Source organism: Lepidochelys kempii, chromosome 7, assembly GCF_965140285.1.
Source record: "Lepidochelys kempii isolate rLepKem1 chromosome 7, rLepKem1.hap1, whole genome shotgun sequence".
Lineage (NCBI taxonomy): Eukaryota > Metazoa > Chordata > Testudines > Cheloniidae > Lepidochelys > Lepidochelys kempii.
The window spans coordinates 43683997-43707309 of record NC_136386.1 but is presented as its reverse complement, the minus strand read 5'-3'; the positions used below and the strand labels follow the sequence as shown (position 1 = coordinate 43707309).

General features: G+C 42.2%; 1 protein-coding gene across 10 annotated transcripts in view; it reads left to right on the top strand.

The window, feature by feature from the left end:
- Positions 1-2462: 2462 nt before the first annotated feature.
- Positions 2463-23313, top strand: part of NISCH (nischarin) — a 59748-nt gene continuing 38897 nt past the window's right edge. For 8 of the 10 annotated variants that reach the window (XM_073352451.2, XM_073352449.2, XM_073352448.2 and 5 more), the window contains exons 1-5: positions 2463-2778; positions 11754-11837; positions 12736-12918; positions 20844-20892; positions 22871-23034. In XM_073352451.2, the coding sequence (XP_073208552.1) occupies positions 2692-2778; positions 11754-11837; positions 12736-12918; positions 20844-20892; positions 22871-23034 (567 nt within the window). In that variant the 5' untranslated portion in view covers positions 2463-2691. Of the gene's footprint in view, positions 2779-11753; positions 11838-12735; positions 12919-20843; positions 20893-22870; positions 23035-23313 lie in introns of those variants that run through there. The other 2 variants (XM_073352450.2, XM_073352452.1) reach the window with 2 other exon arrangements.

Sequence of the window (23313 nt, the reverse complement as noted above, 5' to 3'; positions counted from 1 at the left end):
TACAGTACTTCAATCAAGTTGAGCCTAATTCAATCCTAAATTGCGTGGGTATAACTGAGGGGAGAATTTGCCTCTTTACTTTCTTTGTCTGGCATCCTTAGATTCTCTTCTTTTTTCTCTAATGTCTGCAGCTGGGGCTAGATTCTGTTATCAGTAACACTGGTGTAATTTTGGAGTAACTACAATGCAGTCAATGGGGCAGATCCTTATTGGTGTAAATGGAGTAAACAAAGTGGCTTTAGTGAAGTCAAAGTAGTTATGCCAATTTACACCAGCTGAAGATCCGGCCCCATGGATTAACATTTTTGTCACTGAAGTCAGAAACTGTTCCACGCTCTCTGTTCAGTTTAAATTGCCATTTCCACCTACCCTGGAACATTCTAATTCTGGCAATCTTCAGTTTAAAGCGCTTGTCCATGTCAGGCAGGGGCAACTCTGGGACAAGATTTCCTCACAGAACTGTTCTGTTGAGATGCTTGTGAAAGCTGCCATTACCACATTCTTATACTGTCATCTGCCTGAAAGGCAGGGCAGCTACTGTTTGATGAGTAAGACCTCAACTGGCTATTACAACAGCAAATATCACTATTCTCTACCATATTTCTTTTTGTTTCCAGCCCTATGTACCAGGGAGGGTATGCACTGGAGGGTATGCACTCCTGGAAAAATGATTTACTAGGTAGAGTGTATTGCATGAGTGTAACCCTTCTGCCCATCAGAGTTGGCAGCAACAAGGGCCAGGTTCAGTATCTAGGGGTTCCATTCCAATAACACAATGCAAAACCGGCTCGAGCCCCCACCCAGTGACCTGGGACAAATATATACCACCCCTGCTGGGCGCCTCCAAGAGGCAATACATCCCCTCTCGCAAACACGGAGTCTGAGTATAGCAAAAAAGCCTTTTAATAAGGAACAATTATTCCACAGAGAGAAACAATGTGGCATCATGTTGGGGAAACACCACCAACAGGATTCATAACACAATCCATGAGCAAAAAGCCACCCCAAGCAAATTGGGGTGTGTCCTTTCCCTTGGGTTCTTGAGTCCAGCAACCCGAAATCACCCAAAGTCCCAAAAGTCCAATGGCCCAAAAGTCTCTGTCCCTGGTCAGGGCAGCTCCAGAGTTCGAAAGTTTATCTACAGACTTTTACCTCCCAACCTGGGTGGAAATGGGGGGGGAAGGGGAAGAGGTAAGGGGCACCTTACATGATCTGAAGCTGACTGCCCCACAGCTCCATAGGGCTGTGCTCCGCTCCGCTCCACTCCACCAGCCAGTCCACGAACTGCTCCGCTCGGCTCCGCATCCCACAAGCAGCTCCCGCCGTCCCATGAACTGCTCTGCTCGGCATCCCACAAACAGCTCCTGCCGTCCCTTGAACTGCTCCACCAGCCAGTCCACAAGCCGGTCCAGCTGTCCCACAAACTGCTCCACAATATATCTTCAGGCTCCCCCACTACTTAACACAACACTCAGTGATTTCAGTTCTTAGTTTTTAGCTCTTTTGTGATTTCAGCTTGTAAGTAAGGGAGCCTCAGTGCTGGTGCACCATTAACCCAAAGTGAATTCAGCTCAGCAGCCTGTAACTAGACTCCTAATGGAATCAACATTAGCTCTGATATTCCACAGTGGAGAGAGGAGGAAGTGCAACTATCATGTAAGGCCCTCACCATGGGGGCCCATGCCACCAAGTATAAATACCTGTCCCCAGCCTGTCTCAATTCACAGAGTTTTGGAACCCATGTCCCTTGCCTAGTGAGTGCTACTTAGTTGATGGCAAGTCCCTCCATCATAACAAAAGACGCAGTACAGTTCCAAGCACAAAGAAAAGGAGTACTTGTGGCACCTTAGAGACTAACCAATTTATTTGAGCATAAGCTTTCGTGAGCTACAGCTCACTTCATCGGATGCATCAGTTCCCATAATCCCAAGCACAGTTCCCATAATCAGGGTAAAAACAATTTATTCTTCTTGCCCCAATAACAGAGACACTGGGGATCCCACAGCAGCCAAAGTGACCATTTGGGCAGCTATGGGCTCATGCTAGCCGGGGTGGGTGTGCCTATGCAAATGAGATCAGCCCTTGAAGTTCTTTTCCACAACTTGCCACACCTCACCACCAGATGTCAGGGTGGAGCTCATCCTGACTCTGCTTACATGAGTAACCCTCCTGGCCTAGGGTGACCAGACAGCAAGTGTGAAAAATCAGGACAGGTGATGGGGAGTAATAGGAGCCTATATAAGAAAAAGACCCAAAAATCGGGACTGTCCCTATAAAATTGGGACATCAGGTAACCCTGGCCTGATCCATAGCCCCGCCCCTAAACTGCATGCCCCGCCCTTTGAGCCATAGCACTGCCCCCAAACGGAAGGCCCCGCCTCTTGAGCATCAGGCTCCGCCCCCACCAGTGCTACGTCCTGGCCCCCAGCGCTGCCTCAGACTCAGCCTGGTCGTAAGCCCCGCCCCTCGCGTGTGCCAGTCGGCGGCGCAGGCTCCCAATAAAGTGGCTGTGCTTGGGGCGGGCCGCTGCCTTGGGGCGGCCGGGAAGAGACAGCGGGATGCAAACAAACATGGCGGCGGCGGTTGGTGGCGGGGGAGGCGGCGCTGCTGCCGGGGCCAGGCGGAGGAGAGCGGCCGAGTGAGCGCCGCGCAGCCGGAGCCCGGCCAGCCAGCCGCCCCGCGGGACGAGGGATGGAGGCGGTGGGGGCCGGGGAGGAGGGTGAGGAGCCGCCCAAGGAGGCCCGGATACTCGGCTCCGAGCTGGTGGAGAGCTACACGGTGAGCGGTTAATGGTTAACGCTGGAGGGCCGGGGGCCGGTGTGGGGGTGACGCTGGAGGGCCGGGGCCGCCCCCCGGGGGCCGGTGTGGGGGTGACGCTGGAGGGCCGGGGCCGCCCCCCGGGGGCCGGTGTGGGGGTGACGCTGGAGGGCCGGGGCCGCCCCCCGGGGGCCGGTGTGGGGGTGACGCTGGAGGGCCGGGGCCGCCCCCCGGGGGCCGGTGTGGGGGTGACGCTGGAGGGCCGGGGCCGCCCCCCGGGGGCCGGTGTGGGGGTGACGCTGGAGGGCCGGGGCCGCCCCCCGGGGGCCGGTGTGGGGGTGACGCTGGAGGGCCGGGGCCGCCCCCCGGGGGCCGGTGTGGGGGTGACGCTGGAGGGCCGGTGTGGGGGTGACGCTGGAGGGCCGGGGCCGCCCCCCGGGGGCCGGTGTGGGGGTGACGCTGGAGGGCCGGTGTGGGGGTGACGCTGGAGGGCCGGGGAGTGGGACCAGCCGAGGGTGCCATCCCAAGCATGGGGTGGAATGGGATCGTGGGAGGCAGGGAGGGGAGTAGGTTGCCCCCAGGTCCCATGGGTGAGATGGGGCCGGTGAGAGGGGAGCAGGACAACCCCCAGTGCACTAGTACTTAGCTCAGGGTCTCCTCGCGGAGTAAGGAAGGGAGTTGTCTGAGTGCTGGCTTTGAATAGCGATGCGGCCAATTTGGGTATCCTCCTCATTTCACTCCTCCCTCGGCTGCCCTAGGGAACGGAAGGGCAGAATTTTCAAAAGTGCCCAGTCCCTACTCCTGGGGCCAGATTTTCAAAAGTACCCAATACATTGGAGAATGAGCCTTGCTCCTAATGGCGGAGCACTCTTCAAAATCTGGCCCCAATTGCTGGTGCTGAGCCCTTGGAAATCTGGCCCAGGAGCTCATTTGAAAATCTAGCCCTGTGGAGCAAAGCAGTGCCTTTTATTTTGGCAGGATTTGTATGAGTGGCTATCATGTTCTTAGCATCTGTTTGCTCTGAGAATTTGTCAGTAAGGGAAGATCGCTTTTAAGCCTAGACTAAATTAAATATTTTAATGGTTGACATAATGAAAACACTTTAAACCTGTCTTCTAGTTGAAAAGTTTTGAAAGCTTTCTTGGGGAAAATCAGACGATTTGGGGGGGTGATTGGGGTTAAAATTCTCAGTAGACATTTCTGAGTTTACTTAAACAACAACTTGGGGAAGGAATTTAAAAGCACGCAAATTCTGTTTCTAAACTATGTATATAGGAATTATGCTATACAAAATAGTTCCTTGGTCTGTTTTTCCGGAAGAAGCTGTTCAAAATAAAAAAAAGTAATTGCACATGTCCATTAAATTACTCTGTGTCTATAACTAAACATTTGTTCTCCTCCTAGGCTAGTTTACTGTGATTAGAACAATCTCTTCTCACTGAATCCATCAGTATGATTGCACAAACTTCATTCTGCCCACAGAATGAAGTGCTCTGAAAATGCTTAGAAAATTTAAAGGGACACAGTCAACTTAAAAATGGCTCTTTCTGAAATTTTTTTACCTACTATTGTTACAAGTACATCTAAGCTTACTGTAGCTGAAATTTTTGAAAAAAACTCCTTTTTCATGTTACCTCTGTGAACAGGGGTGCTGGAACAATTTATATAGTGAGGGTGCTGAGAGTCATTGAACCAAACTGTAAACCCTGTATATGATAGAAACTGTTTCAAGCCAGTTGGTGTGGCAGCATCCCCAGAATCCCTAGTTCCAGAATCTATCTATGAACCTTCACACAGTTTTTAAATAGGCAAGTGTGTAGAACCAGGAATTGGCAGGAGGACTCAGACAGATGTAGTGCCTGAAATTCTGTAACTGTTTAGAGTGATTTCAGAGTAGCAGTCGTGTTAGTCTGTATTTGCAAAAAGAAAAGGAGTACTTGTGGCACTTTAGAGACTAACAGATTTATTTGAGCTCAGGTTTTCGTGAGCTACAGCTCACTTCATCATGAGCTGTAGCTCACGAAAGCTTCTGCTCAGATTAATTTGTTAGTCTCTAAGGTGCCACAAGTACTCCTTTTCTTTTTGTTTAGACTGACTAGATTTCAGGTTTGTGTTGTCCCTTTAAACATGTGTAATGTGACTATTCTCCCTATTTTTTCCACACTTTGCAATGAGTCAGATGTGACAAGCAAATTTGTTTGCTGTTTAAGAGCAATCACTGTGTTCCCTGTACAGCAGGGGTTCTCAACCTTTTTCTCTCTGAGCCCCCCCTCCCCCCCAACATGCTGTAAAAACTCCATGGCCCAGCTGCGCCACAACAATGGTTTTTCTGCATATAAAAGCCAGGGCTGGTGTTAGGGGGTAGCAAGGGTAATTGCCTGGGGCCCCACACCATAGCGGGCACTGTGAAGCTAAGTTGCTCAGGTTTTGGCATCAGTCCTGGGTGGTGGAGCTTGGGGCCCGAGCGGCAGTCCTGCATGGATGGACTTCAGCTTTCTGGCATGGGACATAGTGAGTCTAATGCCAGTCACTTGTAAACTTAGATTTGACCTAAAATTTAAATTTTTATAAAATCAAGCTTTTATAAAACCTAAGGCCAATAGTAATGTTTTTATACATTTTTTAAAAGTCTACAGATTTTTTTAAAAATAAACACTTGTCTTGAGTGTTTGGAACTCAAACATTGCAACACTGAGAACGTGGAAGTGAAAGAGCCTACACAAAAGTAAAATGACTTAATTGTTTTTTTTTCAATCTGAGAAAAATGTAAAAAAAAAAAAAAAATAGCAGCAAACTGAATTTTTGCAATTTCCGCTTTTAGTAATCCAAAGGTAGTGGTGGCAGCATTTATATTGTGATTTTTAAATTCTCTCCTTTGAAAGACAAACAAAAAACAACCAAGGCCTGGTCCTGGGTTTTAATAAGGGGCACCTGTATTAAAAATGCAGAATTAACTTAAACATTTAAATTAAGGGGGAAATAAGGTAAAAGTCCACCTCTGCTTTGAATTTTCTGCATGAACTTTTATTTTATGTTGTTGGTTTTAAAAGAATCAGATTGCTTTCTCTTACTGCTTCTTATTTTCTTCCACTCCATGAGACTACTGAATTCAAGAAGGTCACAGAGACTGGAAAAATTTAAAGAGCCATTTTAATGCCTGTATCTTCGTAACAGCTTTGTCCTGTAAAATATCAGGGGTAAGGCAACAGTTCTAGGTGGCTTAAACAGATGTTGGCAATTACCACTGAAATTGTTACAGGTGCTGAGGAATGGAAAGAAGGATTAAACTAACCTGAAAGAAACTAAACTTGCTATTGAGTCGCCGTTTGTCTTTGAAAACATTTATCAACGAAAATGTGAAGTCAGGGCTTTCTCTTGCTTTTACTACCTTTGTATTGTTCTGCTTGCTATTTAAGCTTTAGACATACCACAGCTTTGTCCTTCCTACATAAGCCATTGCTATTAGATACTCACTGAAGGTTGTCTGGTTAAAGAAAGGACTCATACCACTAGCACTGCATTTGTTTCCCCAACACACCTGGTTCATTGCCCCTGAGTTATGTGCTCCTGCATTTCCTGGCAATTGCAAACGTTTTTTAATCTAAATACTTTTCTTGATTTTTTAAAGGAAATTATTGCAGCTTCTTTTATTGATAGAGAGTTTTTACCTACTTGTAGCTTTATTAGGGAGGAAATATGATTTTGTGGTTGTTATGGGTCTGAAATTTGGAAGTTGTTGGTGATCTGCACACCTCTGCCCGAGACTTCGGGCAAATCCCAGTTTCTCCTTCTGTAAAATGGAAGTACTTGCCATTTTCACCATTGTGTTAGGCATAATTCATTAGCATTTACTATGCTTTGAGATCCTCAGGTAGAAGTTGCTATGGAAGTACAAATCATTCACGTCTCTAATGTGAGACCAGCAGCTTTCTTCCTTGCACATAGAGCAAGTGAACTGGAATCAGGCTGTAGCACTGATGTTCACTTTAGCAAATGGGGTTAAAAATCATACTGTTCTTTTTGAAATACTAACTTAATATAACATTTTCTTTATGTGCTTGAGAGGAATTCTATCTAGGATATAAACTCCTAACTACAACATCAACCTTAAAAAAAAATCAAAATTCTTATCAGCTATTTGTTTTGCATGCTAAATATTGGTCTTTGATACAAACATTTCAAACAAATAAAAAACTTGAAGTGACTAGACTGAATAAACAGCTTCATGTCAAGAATGAAGAGATACACGTGCTCAGTACTGTAAGAGTATTAGCACGAAAAAATGACTGGTCTATAGATACACTGAAGACTTTACAAAAGAGGATCTAACCTGTCCAAGACAATTAGTATATGCTAAAGGGAACAGAACCCCTCACTAAACAGAGCAATCTGGTAAAATGAGACTGCCTGCAAAGTGGGAGTTGTGCTCAGAGGAGCAAGCCAGTGAACAGTCGGGTTGTAAACAGTTCTGAGATTTAATGAAAAACCTGTGTATGGCTAAAATGTATGCAGAGGTCTCTTGCAGTAAGTTAATTTTTGTCTGCAAGACCTTACAGGTTGATGCAATTTTGTCATCTTTTTCACTTTGTTTATATCATTCCAACAGATGGCTTGATAGACACACAGCCCATGAAAACTCGTAATATAATAAGCGTAGTCAGCCTTGTTGTATTAGTGGGATCAAACAAAATCAGTTAGGAATAGTTTTAAACATTAGTCTGACAAATCTTTTTTTAATCAGATTTTTGCTTTAACAATTGGTAGTTAATTCTGTATCAGTTTTTGAAGCATTGCTTTGCAGGAAATCCAAGGCTCTATTCCTATTTACTGAGTAAGTTATGACAGTGTGGATTATTGTGAAGTGATTCACCAATACTCTGGTTGCTAATGCTTTTAGGGGTGTGTGTATATGTGTGCTAATACACGGTGAACAAAGTCTAATTCCTTCCTCCTTGCCGCAGGTTATCAGTTTATATTGAGAAGTTTGACGTTTGATTAACTGTACCTTTTACCATAGCTTGACTACTTCGAGTATTTTTGATCAGACATTATCCAGTCTGTGTTTTACATGTAGCCACAATGTATAACCTCCCATAATAGTTAATTCATAAAGCTGATTTTGCTGCATAAAGTATTTCCTCTTATTAGTTCTAAATTTAATACCCTCCGCTTTCATTAAGTCTTCCCCTTGCTTTTATATGGGAGCAGGTTATAGGGAAGGGACTGATAGTTTTAATCATATACTTAATAATTAGTACCACTCCAGTTTGTTTTTTTTGAATAGTCCTAGGTCAGGTATACACTAGAGCAGTGCTCTTCACTATTTTTGAAGTGGGGGCCACTTAGACAAAAAACCTTCGATGTGAAAGCCACATCAACCTGTCACAGATGGCTGAACACTCAGAGTTCTTTGTTGGTTGATATGGTAATAATACGGTTATTGGTAATATTGCTTGCGGTGCAGGAAGGGGTATGGGAGGCTGGCTCTGGGAGGGGACTTGGGACTGGGGTGCAGGAGGGGGTGAGGGGTGGAAGCTCTGGGAGGGAGTTTGGGTGCAGGAGGGAACTCCAGGCTGGCGCAGAGTGTTTGGGTGCAGGAGGGGGTATGGGGTTCAGGGCAGGGGCTTGGGCTCCAGGAGGGGTTATGGGGTGCAGGCTCTGGGAGGGGGCAGGGGCTTGGGTGCAGGAGGGGGTATTGGGGGCTGGCTCTGGGAGGGGCCTCGGGGTGGAGTGCAGGAGGGGGTGAGGAGTGCAAGCTCTCCGGGAGGCTACAGGTTGGGTGGTGGAAGAACTATTCAGAACCTGCCCATTGAAGGGGGTGGTACTTACTTTGGGTGCTGGCCCCACACCACTCCTGAAAGGGGCCAACTTGCCCCTCTGGCCCCTGGGGGGGCACATGGCTCTGCATGCTGCCCCTCTCTGCAGGCACTGCCCCCACAATTCCCATTGGCCACAGTTCCCCGTTCTCGGCCAAAGGAAGTTGCGGGGCGGTGCTTGTAGGCAGGAGCAGCGTGTGGAGACCTCTGTTCCACCTATTATCCCCTGGGGCTGCGGGGGCCTGCTGGCCACTTCCAGGAGCAGCCAGGGTAGGCAGGGAGCCTGTCTTAGCTGCAGCCCCACTGCGCTGCTGGACAGCGTGATTGACAGGGAGCCGCACTTGGGGTCCATGGGAGCTGCCACTGGCTCACGGGCCTTGCAGGGAGAACACTGCACTACAGACTTATATCGGTATAACTGTCTTTCTCAGGAGTGTGAAAAATCATAGAATATCAGGGTTGGAAGGGACCTCAGAAGGTCATCTAGTCCAACCCCCTGCTCAAAGCAGGACCAATCCCCAACTAAATCATCCCAGCCAGGGCTTTGTCAAGCCTGACCTTAAAAACCTCAAAGGAAAGAGATTCCACCACCTCCCTCGGTAACACATTCCAGTGCTTCACCACCCTCCTAGTGAAAAAGTTTTTCCTAATATCCAACCTAAACCTCTCCCACTGCAACTTGAGACCATTACTCCTTGTTCTGTCATCTGGTACCACTGAGAACAGTCTAGATCCATCCTCTTTGGAACCCCCTTTCAGGTAGTTGAAAGCAGCTATCAAATCTCCCCTCATTCTTCTCTTCTGCAGACTAAACGATCCCAGTTCCCTCAGCCTCTCCCCATAGGTCATGTGTTCCAGTCCCCTAATCATTTTTGTTGCCCTCCGCTGGACGCTTTCCAATTTTTCCACATCCTTGTAGTGTGTGGCCCAAAACTGGACACAGTACTCCAGATGAGGCCTCACCAATCTCGAATAGAGGGGAACGATCATGTCGCTCGATCTGCTGGCAATGCCCCTACTTATACATCCCAAAATGCCATTGGCCTTCTTGGCAACAAGGGGCACACTGTTGACTCATATCCAGCTTCTTGTCCACTGTAACCCCTAGGTCCTTTTCTGCAGAACTGCTGCCTAGCCATTCCATCCCTAGTTTGTAGCGGTGCATGGGATTCTTCCGTCCTAAGTGCAGGACTCTGCCCTTGTCCTTGTTGAACCTCATCAGATTTCTTTTGGCCCAATCCTCTAATTTGTCTAGGTCCCTCTGTATCCTATCCCTACCCTCCAGCGTATCTACCTCTCCTCCCAGTTTAGTGTCATCTGCAAACTTGCTGTGGGTGCAATTAATCCCATCATCCAGATCATTGAGAAAGATGTTGAACAAAACCAGCCCCAGGACCGACCCTTGGGGCACTCCACTTGATACCGGCTGCCAACTAGACATGGAACCATTGATCACTACCCATTGAGCCCGACAATCTAGCCAGCTTTCTATCCACCTTATAGTCCATTCATCCAGCCCATACTACTTTAACTTGCTGGGAAGAATACTGTGGGATACTGTGTCAAAAGTTTTGCTAAAGTCAAGGAATAACACGTCCACTGCTTTCCCCTCATCCACAGAGCCAGTTATCTCATCATAGAAGGCAATTAGATTAGTCAAATCCACGCCCCTGAGGAACAGTTATACTGACCTAACCCCCAGTGTAGACAGTGCTATGTTGGTGAAAGAGCTTCTCCTGTCGACATAGCTACCACCTCTCGTGGAGGTGGATTAACTACACCGAGTCAGCGTAGAAGCATCTTTACTTAAGCACTGCAGTGGTGCAACTGTAGTGTAGACCTGTGCAGTGTTTTATGTGTAGACCTGTGCTTTGCAGTTTCTCATGGAGCGCAAGTTCCACCATGCCCTTTGAGACTTCATAATTGGACTCAGTACTCAGGTGAATTTGTAATTCTTTGTTTGACCTAACTTCTGTCTTTTCGTTACTGTGCTTCAAACACCCAAGCAATGTTTTCAGTAGCAGCTGCTGTGCACTAGGTAGACTTCTTGATTGCATTCTGTTGTAGACCTCATTTTTCCTGCAGCATACTAACATATACATTCTGATGTTTCATGAACAATTAAGTGTCTTTGACCACTTTTAAAGTGTTAAATTGTAGCCTATTTTGATATCCTGTATGCTAGTCTTCTGGGTTGATTACATAAAACAAAGGCATTCTTCATTTATTAAGAAGATTTGAAAACTGATCATGAGTAATTTTTTTTTCAAATGTGATTAGTGATAGAACTGTTTCATTGAGTTACAACAGCTGTGAAATGGGACCACGTGGCCTGCCATCTCTTCCACATTCCTGATTATATCAAGTGATTTCAGGGCTCGCTGATCAGCTGATTATTCACTTCATGCACATCCCAGAAGAAGGTTAAACAATGTGGTGCCTTAAATTTTGTGTTTTCCCATTGTTGTACACATGGAGGTTGGCTCTGTTGGTTCAGGGTTCACCTCTGCTGCCCCTTTTATCTTCCTCCAACACCTTCCAGGTTTCATCATGATGGCTTCCTTCCAATCCATCAGAAGGTAGATTGAGAGTTTCCTTTAGAACCAGTCAGTGTGGCTTTAAAAGGTCATCTGCAAATGAAAATCTTAAGGTTCACCTATTCAGCACATCCATAATAAAATAGTTTTTGGGTCTCCCGATGTCAGTTGCTTCCAGCTTAACTGTAATAGCCATTCATGCAGTCACACTTGCCATGAAGCTCTGTCATAGCCCGGAGCAAGGTCATTGGGCCTTGAGTAATTCTGTTTATCTTGTCTGGCTTCTCAGTTTCTATACCCTCAAAGGGAATACAGTTATTTAAAAAACTGAAAAATCATTAAATGGACTTGCTTAGGAGCTCTGCTGGAGTTTCATGGTAGCTGTGAAGTCTGTACATGGTGTATGCTAAGTTGTCACACTGGGCATGATTTTGGTAGATCTGGAGGAGAGATGTTAGCTTTTAGAGTTGGGAGAGGTGCTTCTGAAGAACCTTTTATCCTGGCTGGAGGCAATGTTCAGAGCATAGTGCAGAAAGAGGTGGGATTTTGAAATATTTGTGGTTCACCTTTAAATCATACAGATAAATGGTAGCTGAGTTTAAATGCTCCTCAAGTGCCTTACTCTGCTGTTTGCTTTCTTTAGGTATACATTATTCAAGTCAGTGTTGGGAGTCATCAGTGGACAGTCAAACATCGTTACAGTGACTTCCATGACTTGCATGAAAAGGTAAAGATCAGAAGTCTGTGGTCTTGAGCTCTTGCAAAATAAATAACTTGTCAAATCCTGCTCCATAGCACAAGCTTACTGACATACTTTATATATATTTTTTTAAAAGGAAGGGATATTTGGCCTTTGGGATGTAGCAAACCTGCTCAATTAGTGCAAAGCAAAACCAAATAAACAAAAGCATTATTGCGCCCCTTGGAAGTTAGCATCTGCCTGTCACCAAACCCTAGAACCAGCCCTGCAGACTCTAATCCTTACACTCTTGGCTGAGAGTGCCATATGTGATCTGTTCACTAGAAGCCGGTTTCAGACCAAAGACTTGCTTCATGTGGGTTACTAATGAGCAGCCATTGGATAGTAATTTCTAATACCTACCAACCTGTACTGATTTAAACAGCAATATCGAAATATGGAATTCAAGGTCCAGACTCCAGAGAAACATATTTCACACTGCAATAATAAGTAAATAAAAAGATTTTGTGGTCCATTCAAAAGCATCTGGCAGTCTGGATTTGTCCCGTGGTCCGCCAATTAATTATCCCTGGTCTTGTGGAACAATGCTGGTGGTTGTACTTAATGTTTTTGGGGAGGCTGGGGAGGGTTGACGTTCAAAAGTTTGCACACAGTGAGTGCCAAAATAAAATATACTTATTATTGTTAAACTTACTGTGGTTGTTTTCATGTTCTAATATTCTTAACTCCCTCCAAAAAAATCTGCCTGAAATTTATAGAAATTGAGATAAGAAGCCAAACCTTTTGAAGTAACTGCAGTTTCAGAGAAATGTTACAAGAAAAAAGAAAACATTCTCTTAATATCTTAAGTTGTACAATATTGCATCCTTCTTGCAAGATCAAAAACTATTTCAGGTAATAACTTGTAATATTGCTGTTTCTACAGCTTGTTTCAGAAAAGAAGATAGATAAAAACCTGCTGCCTCCCAAGAAGATTATTGGGAAAAATTCCAAAAGTCTGGTGGAGAAAAGAGAGAAGGAATTAGAAGTTTACCTACAAATGCTTCTGATCAAGTTCCCCATTGCTGCACCCAAATTGTTGTCACACTTCTTACATTTTCATTTATATGTAAGTTGCATCCTAGCTATCTAGGTATTTATAAAGTGCCCTCTCACTGTGATATCTTGCCCATTTGAGTCAATGAGTAGAGCAGGAGTCTAGTGAAAGTTCACACCCTAATTTTGAGTAGCTTGGGTTTTTTTTGATGTGATTAAACAAAATAGCTTTAAAATCACTCCCTTTTCAGGATTTGGGCAACATAAAAATTAGGCCATAGAATGAGCTTTTCCAGTGAAATCTTTGATGCTATCCCTACTGTCATTGAAACTGTGCTAGCAAATAATGTGGACAGGGCCTTTGACATAAAACATGTGTTGGAGGGATACTCTGGTGCTTCTGAATGAATCTGCAGTTGCATTAATTGTTTATCTGAAATCAATATTGTTAGGTCTCAAAAGGAACATTATGTAATTGAACGCAACCCCTGCTTAATGATTAGTGGTTAGAACTGTGGTTCATATTAAGACAGCTTCCAGTAGGCCAAATGAAGAAAAATGGTCTCTCTCCAGGAAAACATACTGATGGAGTGGCCTCTAGAGAAATATCTCTACACAGCAGGTAGAATATTATAGCAGAGAATGTTTGAGGTAAGACGCAATAACTTCTTATTGTGATTCACAGATTGAAAATGGTTCATTCATCTTTTGTGATTGGGTTTCTCCTTTTTGTAGCATGCTGTTGTGTTGTAAGGATAAGCAGACATTACAAAGAGGAATATGCATTGGGGTTTGAGCAGGAAGGAAAAGTAGTAATTGCTTTAAATGGATGGATATGTGATGGGGTGGATCGTTATAGTTAAGGCTATGATTATGTCACAGAGGTAATGGAAGTCATGGAATCTCTGGCATTGAGGGATCCACGAGCCCCAACAGCAGTGGGTGCTGAATCCACTTATCCCTTTTGTCAGGGATATTTTTAGTGAAAGTCAGGGACAGGTCACGGGCTTCCATGAGTTTTTGTTTATTGCCCATGACCTGTCCATGACTTTTACTAAAACTATCCATGACAAAAACCTAGCATTAATTATAGTTCAATCCAGATGTTTTGGAATTGAGTCACAAATGATCAGTTCAGTATGTTGAATAAGCTTTACTGACTGAAGTAAAAACCATTTCAAAACACATAATGTGATCATGAGTTTATAAAGGTTGACTTGAATAAATAGAGGGTTTGTTTCACATTATTGCTATTGATCTGTCATTTTGAGGAGAAGAACTAGTTTAAATTAAATGACAACTTTTAAAAATATAACTACATAGTGACATGGCATAGTGTTTAAAATACAAGATTAGGAGATAGCTCTGGGTTCTAGTTTGACTCTGCACAGGCTTCTTGTGTGACCAAGAGCAAGTCACTTAATTTCCCTGTACTTTAGTTTCCCTATCTGTATAATGGGGGTTAATACTTTGATCCATTAATGTTTTGGAAGGCGTTTGATTTCAAATGGACGTACTTATATAGAGGACGTGCAAAGCATTATTGTGTAGGCAATTTAACCTATATTCTCCCCCTTCAAAAAAGTATTGATTTGGAAAATAGCATATTTAGGCAGACTTCTAGATCTAAATACACATTGTTTTTGTTTCTTAACTGTGGCTGCCCAATTTAAGATACTATGAGGTGTGAATTTCAAAGGTGCATATACCTGTAACTGCTGCTGAAATTGTGCTTGCCCCACACCTCTGAAAGTCAACCTTACGTGTCTGACATTGAGCATCTCAACTGTAACAGCATGTGTAATACTCTGTTTAAATTGATTTTTGGTTTAGCATGAAAGCTAATAATTTAATTCAGAGTACTTCAGGATTTAGAGTGCTTTACAAACCTTACTATACCTAGACTTGTGAGAATTAGATTTTTATTTTTTTGTAATTTTGACATAATAAGGATGTTTATTTTTAAGCATTTTTTTCTATTTAAATTTTCACAGTTGTGAGAAATTATGGGGGGAATATGTAAGAGGGGTCAGACAATTTACTGACAGTAGATAAGATTCAAAAAGTTTTAAAGCTTTATAGCTGTTAATACACAACTTGTCAACATTACATATCAAAATATACAAAATAAATATCCTTCAATCAAACTCGAGTAAGTTCTCAAGCAGCACTTTTCTTCCTTTGCCTGTCTGTACATTTCAGTTATTATCTAGGGTAGTAGTTTTTCCTCGGTTTCTATTTGTATGCTGAAATCAGCATTTATTGACATTTACCAATAGCAATCTAATCCTTCCAAGCCTAAGTATACCTAATGAGAAAGGCATTGTAATAACATTTTACAGTTGTTCAAACTTAGGGACAGAGGTTGAGACTTTCCGATGACCATCTGGCAAGTCAGTGCTAGAGGTGAGAAGAGGACTTGGAGCCCCAACCCCCTGTCCTCTACTCTTGTGCTAGATTACTTTCTCCTTTGTGTCTGGAATATATCCAAACCCAGCTCATTGAAACTTACTTACTGCTACATATTCATCCACTTATCTTTATTTAAAAAATATTAGAACTGGGGTTAGCTAGCTAGAAATCATTCTGTCTTTGGATAGTACTTGTGTATTAGCAGCAAAGTGCAGTGCTGCTTAAATTATACCTCTTTTCCCAGTAGGCAAATCTGGGTTGATGTATGAACTCATAAAATCTTTTTGGATGTTCTAGAATACTTTCAAATATTTGCGTTAGTTACACATCAAAAACCCCTAAATATTAACTTAGCAATTCTGCTAAATAAAAATACCCTGCAGCAGGCTTTAAGAACATGATGACTGCTTAGGAAGGAGTACTGTGGAAAGGGATCTGGGGGTCATAGTGGACCACAAGCGAAATAGGAGTCAACAGTGTAACAGTGTTGCAAAAAAAGAGAACATCATTCTGGGATGTATTAGCAGGAGTGTAGTTCACAAGACATGAGAAGTAATACTTCCACTCTAGTCCACATTGATTAGGTCTCAACTGGAGTATTGTGTCCAGTTTTGGCACCACATTTCAGGAAAGATGTGGACAAATTGGAAAAAGTGCAGAGAACAGCAACAAAAATGGTTAAAGGTCTAGAAACATGACCTTTGAGGGAAGGTTGAAAAAAAGGGGTTTGTTTTTGTCTGGAAAAGAAGACTGAGAGGGGACATCATTACAGTTTTCAAATACATAAAAGGTTGTTACAAGGAGGAGGGAGAAGAGGTGTTGTTGTTAACCTCTGAGGATAGGACAAGAAGCAATGGGCTTTAATTGCAGCAAAGGAGGTTTAGGTTGGACATTAGGGAAAACTTCCTAACTGTCAGGGTGGTTAAGCACTGTAATAAATTGCCTATGGAGGTTGTGGAATCTCCATCACTGGAGATTTTTAAGAGCAGGGTAGACAAACACCTGTTAGGGATGGTCTAGATAATATTTAGTACTGCCATGAGTGCAGGGTACTGGACTAGATGACCTCTCGAGGTCCCTTCCAGTCCTATGATTCTATAACATAAGAATGGCCATGCTGAGTCAGACCAATGGTCAGTCTAGCCCAGTATCCTGTCTTCTGACAGTGGCTGGTGCCAGATGCTACAGAGGGAATGAACAGAGAATAGGGCAATTGTTGAGTGATACATCCTCTGTCTTCCAGTCCCAGCTTCTGGCAGTTAAATGTTTGGGGACACTCAGAGCATGGGTTTATGTCTGTGAGTAGCATGGCTCATAGGCATTGATGGACCTATCCTTCATAAACTTATCTAATTTTTGTTTGAACCCAGTTATGTTTCTGGCCTTCACAACTTTCCCTGGCAATGCGTTCCAAAGGTTGACTGAACATTGTATGAAAAATTACTTTCTTATGTTTGTTTTAATCCTGTCACCTATTAATTTCATTGGGTGATTCCTGGTTTGTGTGTTAAGTGAAGGGGTAAATAACACTTCCTTATTCCTTCCTCCATACCATTCATGATTTTATACACCTCTATCATACCCCCCCCCCCCGTCGTCTCTTTTCTAAACTGAACAGTCCCAGTCTTTTAAATTTCTGCCCATATGGAAGATGTTCCATATCTCTAATAATTTTTGTTGCCCTTCTGTACTTTTTCCAATTCTAATATATCTTTTTCTGAAATAGGGCAACCTGCACAGCATGTAGTATTCAAGATGTGGGTGTACCATGGATTTATATAGTGATATATTTTGTCTTATTTTCTATTCCTTTCTCCTAATGGTCCTTAACATTGTTAGCTTTATGTGACTGTCGCAGCATACTGAGCAGATGTTTTCAGAGAACTGTCCACGATGACTCAAAGATCTCTTTCTTGAGTAGTAACCTTTAATTTAGACTCCCCATCATTTTGTATGTATAATTGAGATTGTTTTCCAGTGTGCATTGCTTTGCATTTATGAAAATTGAATTTCATCTGCCATTTTGTTGCCCAGATATCCAGTTTTGTAAGATCTTTTTGGACCTCTTGGCAGTCAGCTTTGGACTTAAGTATCTTGAGTAATTTTTTATAATCTGCAAACTTTGCCACCTCACTGTTTACCCCTTTTTCTAGATCATTTATAAATGTGTTGAACAGCACTGGTCCCTGTACAGATCGTTGGTGGACCCCGCTAGTTACCACTCTCCATTGTGAAAACTGACCATTTATTCCTACCCTTTGTTTCTTATCTTTTAACCAGTTACTGATCTATGAGAGGACCTTCCCTCTTATCCCATGACTGCTTACTTTGGTTAAGAGCCTTTGGTGAGGAACCTTGTCAAAGGCTTTCTGCAAGTCTGTGTATACCAGTGGTTCTCAAACTTTTGTACTGGTAACCCCTTTCAAATAGCAAGCCTATGAATGTGACCCCTCCCCCCCACATACCCTCTTATAAATTAAAAACACTTTTTAATATATTTAACACCATTATAAATGCTGGATGCAAAGCGGGGTTTGGGGTGGAGGCTGACATCTTGCGACGCCCCGCTTGTAATAATCTTGCTACCCCCTGAGGGGTCCCAACCCCCAGTTAGAGAACCCCTGGTGTATACTATATCCACTGGATCATCCTTGTCCACATGGAGTGAAAATTACAGGTACAACCATAAGTATGTTCCAGTATATTTATGCTTGTATCTGTAATTTTCACTCCATGCATCTGTAGAAGTGGTTTTTTACCCACGAAAGCTTATGCCCAAATAAATCTGGTAGTCTTTAAGGTGCCACCGGACTCCTCATTGTTTTAATTTGGTGTTTGAGTTCCTTCAGAACTCTTGGGTGAATCCCATCTGGTCCTGGTGACTTACTGCTGTTTAATTTATCAATTAAAAGGATGTGGGAATCTCCCTCGCATCCTCTGTAGTGAAGATGGATTCAAAGAATTAATTTAGCTTCTTTGCAATGACCTAGTCTTCCTTGAGTGCTCCTTTAGCACCTTGATAGTCCTGTAGCTGCACTGGGTTCCTGTTTCTGATGTACTTAAAAAAATTTTTTTTGCTGTTAGTTTTTGCATCTTTTGCTAGTTCCTCTTCAAATTCTTTTTTGGCCTACCTAATTATACTTTTACTATTGACTTGTCAGAGTTTATGCTCCTTTCTATTTTCCTCAGTAGGATTTGACTTCCAAACTTTAAAGGATGTCTTTTTGTCTCTTCTCACCTCTTTTACTCTTTTTAGCCATGGTGGCATTTTTACTGTGTTTTATAATTTGGGGTATACATTTAGTTTAAGCCTGTATTACAATGTTTTTAAAAAGTTTCCATGCAGCTTCCAGGCATTTCACTTATGTCACTGTTCCTTTTAATTTCCGTTTAACTAGCTTCCTCATTTTTGTGTAGTTCCTCTTTGTGAAGTTAAATGCTACGGTGGTGGGTTTCTTTGGTATTTTCCTCCATACAAGGATGTTAAATTTAATTACATTATGGTCGCTCTTACTAAGTGGTTCAGCTGTTTTCACCTCTTGGACCAGAACCTGTGTACCACTTAAGACTAAATTAAGAATTGCCTCTACACTTGCAGGTTCCAGGTCTAGCTGTTCCAAGGAGCTTTTATTAATGGTGTCTAGACATTTTATCTCTGCATCTCTTCTTAAGGTGTCATGTACCCAGTCAATGTGGGGATAGTTGAAATCACCCATTATTGGGTTTGCTGTTTTTGTAGTCCCTCTAATATCCCTTAGCATTTTACAATCACCATTGCCATTCTTGTCAGGCAGTTGGTAGTATATTCCTACTGCTATACTCTTATTACTCAAGCATAGAATTTGTATCCATAGAGAAACTTGTTGCACAGTCCTGTACTTACTTTTGACACCTGAATTGTCTCCTCTGCTATACTTACAAAATCTTGTAGCAAAGAAAAGAGGATGGGTGCTCCTGGAAGTGTAGCTGAAAACCGATCCTGTGAACAGAAGACTGCTGTGAACTAGACAAATAGAAATATGATTAGAGCAGTGCTAGAGACAGAGATTTGTTTCACCACCTCCCGGGTCTGCTGTAGGAAGAGGGACTCTTTACCCACAAGCTGATTGCTATGTGGCCTTTGGCAAAGTCATTTAACTTGTTCATATCTTACGGATGGAAAAACTTACTCTCCTACATTACCAGTGAGGTGGTGAGGATTAACTGGTGTTTGTACAGCTTTGTCATCAAGTGCATGTGTGCTAAGAATTACTGTTATAATTTGTTCATTTAAAACAGGAGCAAGAACAATTCTGTAGCACTGAATTATTTTTTAGAATGTAGTTTTTGTAGCTTTTTATCCTAAGTTTATTTGGTTTGAACATTTTAGGCTCATCCATACTCAGTGTAGTTTAAGTTCAGTTTATATTTTAGGATCATATTTTCTAAAATACTTGCTTCAATAAATGAGCAAAGTAGTGTATAGCTGATGGACAACTGATGAACTCTTGTCTTTATCCCCTTGTTATGAAGCATTAGAGCTGTCTGTGGACAAAGTAAACTTCTGGTTGAGTACTGAATTAAGAATTATTTGACTTCTGTTGCTTCCTCCATTATAAATGAGCTGAGTATTTCAAGGTTAAGATTAACCATTGCATGAATGTTTACTTTGGATACTGTTTTGGCAGGGCTTTCTTTGTGTCGAACAGAATCAATACAAGAATTATCTTATTACTATTGCATTGTGTCCAAAACAGCCTCTGAATTTCCATAGGACCGTTGCTCATCGTGGGTGGGAAATATTTCATTCTCATCTTGGTGCCTTTCATTCACCTCCTCTATGGACTTGGGGAGGCAGAAGTGTTGACATCCCTCTATTGAAATTTTTTTGCCCTCATCTTCCTTTCCAAAGTTGTCTACACATCTACCTGTTGACTCCTGGGGCTGCATTAATGGTGATGCCAGAGCAGGAGGTGGTGGCATAGCATTTATGCTGTCAAAAAGCAAATATGTTGAAGAAAAGTCTAGAGGAATGAATTTAATTGCCTTTTCTATAGCTATCCTTTTCTTCACACCTGTGCAAGCGAAAGAAAGCATATTTTCCATGTTAGCGGCATGCAGTCTGTCTGACATAGGAGAGGAACTCTTGAATGTTTAATAAATGAATAGCTTATTCCAAGACCTCTTTTCAAAATAGTCGTCTTGCCATTTCTCAGCATTGAGTGGTTACTAAAACTTGTTTAAGGAGTTAGCTTACTTTCAAGTAGTGCTAATATTCTTGGTAATATTTATTCTAGCGTCTGTTGCATTTAAAAGAGTAAAGACATCTAGTTAAGAATGTGCCTATTTACCTGTAGTCTAATGCTCTCTATCTAATTTGACTATTTTAATTTTCAAAATTATTGCAGGTTATTTCCTTAGTGACTTTAGTATTCTAAAAAATCCACAAGATATAATTATGATCTCAATATTTCATTTTTTAAGATATTTCTGAAGATCTTCAATTATGGCAGGAAAGGGAGATTTCTGATAAATGTCAGAAGTGTTAAACATTTGAAGAATGGAAAACATTTGAATTCGTCAGTTACAGTGGTTTGTTCTTTGCAGGAAATCAATGGGATCACAGCTGCGTTGGCTGAAGAGCTCTTTCACAGAGGTACTGTAATGAGTTGCCTAGAATTTAACAGAGAACAATAGCGTGTATTTGGTATGCAAATTTTCTTAAAATTATATTGCATATGAATATACATGAAATGACATGTCTCCAGACAGTCAGATATAGATTTTCCTTTTGAATGTTGTGGATCATGTTTTCTTTGGTGCTTTTTTGCTCTTCTCCCCTCTCTCTTGCTATCAACTCTTCCCTACTGCGTGCTCCTTATGGACAGATGATTTTGGTTTGAGCAATGCTCAAACCATTGTCAATGCTGGATTGTAAAGATGCTCTCAATAGCAATGTGGAAATGCAGTAAATAGACACTACCATGAGTCTGCTCTCCCCGGCTCTTGGAATGGACTTACTGAAACTTCTCCCAAACTCAGAACTCTTATATGATGAGCCCAGGGTGCCCTCGTCAGGAAACTTTCATCATACCTCTTGACATGACATATTATTCCAACGCTTCCTCTTGCAACTTACACATAAGTTTTTTCCACATTAATTAATATTATTTTAGCATAAGCTGAATTAAAACTTAATTTGTTCACTGTACGTAAATTTATGGCTATTTTGTACTTCTAACTTTATGGCTATTTTGTACTTCTAACTTAATAGCTTAGTTAACCTCATAATTATAGTATCGTGAATGCATCCTAGTCAGCTTGTTTAAAGGCATTCTTTCCTGAGACTTGGAGACTGAATGTCTTTTCCATTAGTGTAGTGAGTTATGCTTATGCTGCTGATGGAGCTGGTCACTATTACAGCAGAAGGGAACTTACGAAATTGTAAAACCGTTTCAAAGGGAGTATTAAGAAAATTGTGGAACTCTTTAAAATAATAGTTACAGGACAAAGTTGTATCCTGACTTGCAGTAAGTGCCACCTCATTAGCATCAACGGAGTTGCTCTAGGTTTACACTGATGTACCAGTAGCAAAGCAGAACCTGGCATTAGTCTGTAACTTCAGCACTTAGGATGAGATTTCCAAAGTCGTCAGCAGCTGGCCTTCCTCTGCTCCCATTAAGGCAGGGTGGGGGTGAGAATCATTGACTGAGTGCTTTTGGAAATCCCATCCATAATTTATAATGTTTATTATGAAAACTGATGCCTGTCCTGTTCCTAATGTCTAATTGCTGCATCTGAGTGAGAGGAGTAATGCTAACAATTCCAGATTAGTGTATTTGTAGTTTATTGGCTAGATAAAGGATAGAATTTTCAGGTGTCCATGAGGGCTGACAATCTGATGCTATTTCTTACTATTTGAAGAACAGTCCAAAATAAGGGTACTAGAGTGAGAAGGGACTGAATTAATGTTGATGGAAAATCAGGATAAGTGGAGATGCATTTTGTATTTCAGATAGTGGGAGTTCGTTTTGACATTGTGAGTACAGTGAGAGCCTTAGACCTACCAGTATAGCCATTATAAATGTTTTCTATAATTCCCCGTTGTATACAGCAAATGCTGGGAAGTTGGTAAATATTTTTTATTAAAAGGAACAACTGTTCTGCAAATGGAATGGTTAGTGTAAATTGTTAGGGAATTTATCTAAGGATAGCTTGGAGAAAGAGAGATCTTTTACATTAGATAAGTGGGCTTCAGTATGTCTGATCCTGGTCTGTTAAATGTAATGGGAGAATGCCTTTAACTCCGTTAGGAGGTTTAGGCCTGTTGTGGCTGAAGGGCCTATTTTAAACAATTAGATTTTCTGATGCAAGAAGTCCATAGTTTTCTGTTCTTCAAATACTTGGTTAAAAAGGCAAAAAATGTGGATGTTGCTTCAGTACTTCAGTCAGAGCTAGGGTGTAAAGGGCAACCAGTTAAATCTCTAGCATGAGACACCCACCATCACCACCGTAAATTCTCCTCTCTTGCGCCGTCCCCACAGCAGTGGTGGGCATCAGCTGTTTCTCCCTTTGGATGAAATCTTAAAATATTATGACTTCATGTTTCACATCACTGTACTCTTGTTTTTCAGGAGAACAGTTACTAATGGCTGGAGAGGTCTTCAGCCTCAGACCATTGCAGTTATATGCTATCACTCAACAATTGCGGCAGGGGAAACCTACGTGCGCTAATGGAGATGCCAAAACTGATCTAGGTCATATTCTGGATTTCACATGTAGACTCAAATATTTAAAGGTAGAATGTATTGATGTAAATAATGTAGACATTGTTTCCTGCAGTATACATTAGAAATTAATGGTGTGCTGTCAGTGTCAATCCTTTGAAAGCATGGAAACACCAATATTAAGGCTGATTAGGTGGTCCAGAGTCTTCACTTTATTATGCCTAGAAGCAACAACACATAGCAGCTGATATTTTCCAGCATGACATGGCCTCCCCAGAGCCCCACTGTAGGCACTTTGTACATAGGCATACAACCATGTAACCTTTCTGAGCATTGGTTGGCCTTTGGGA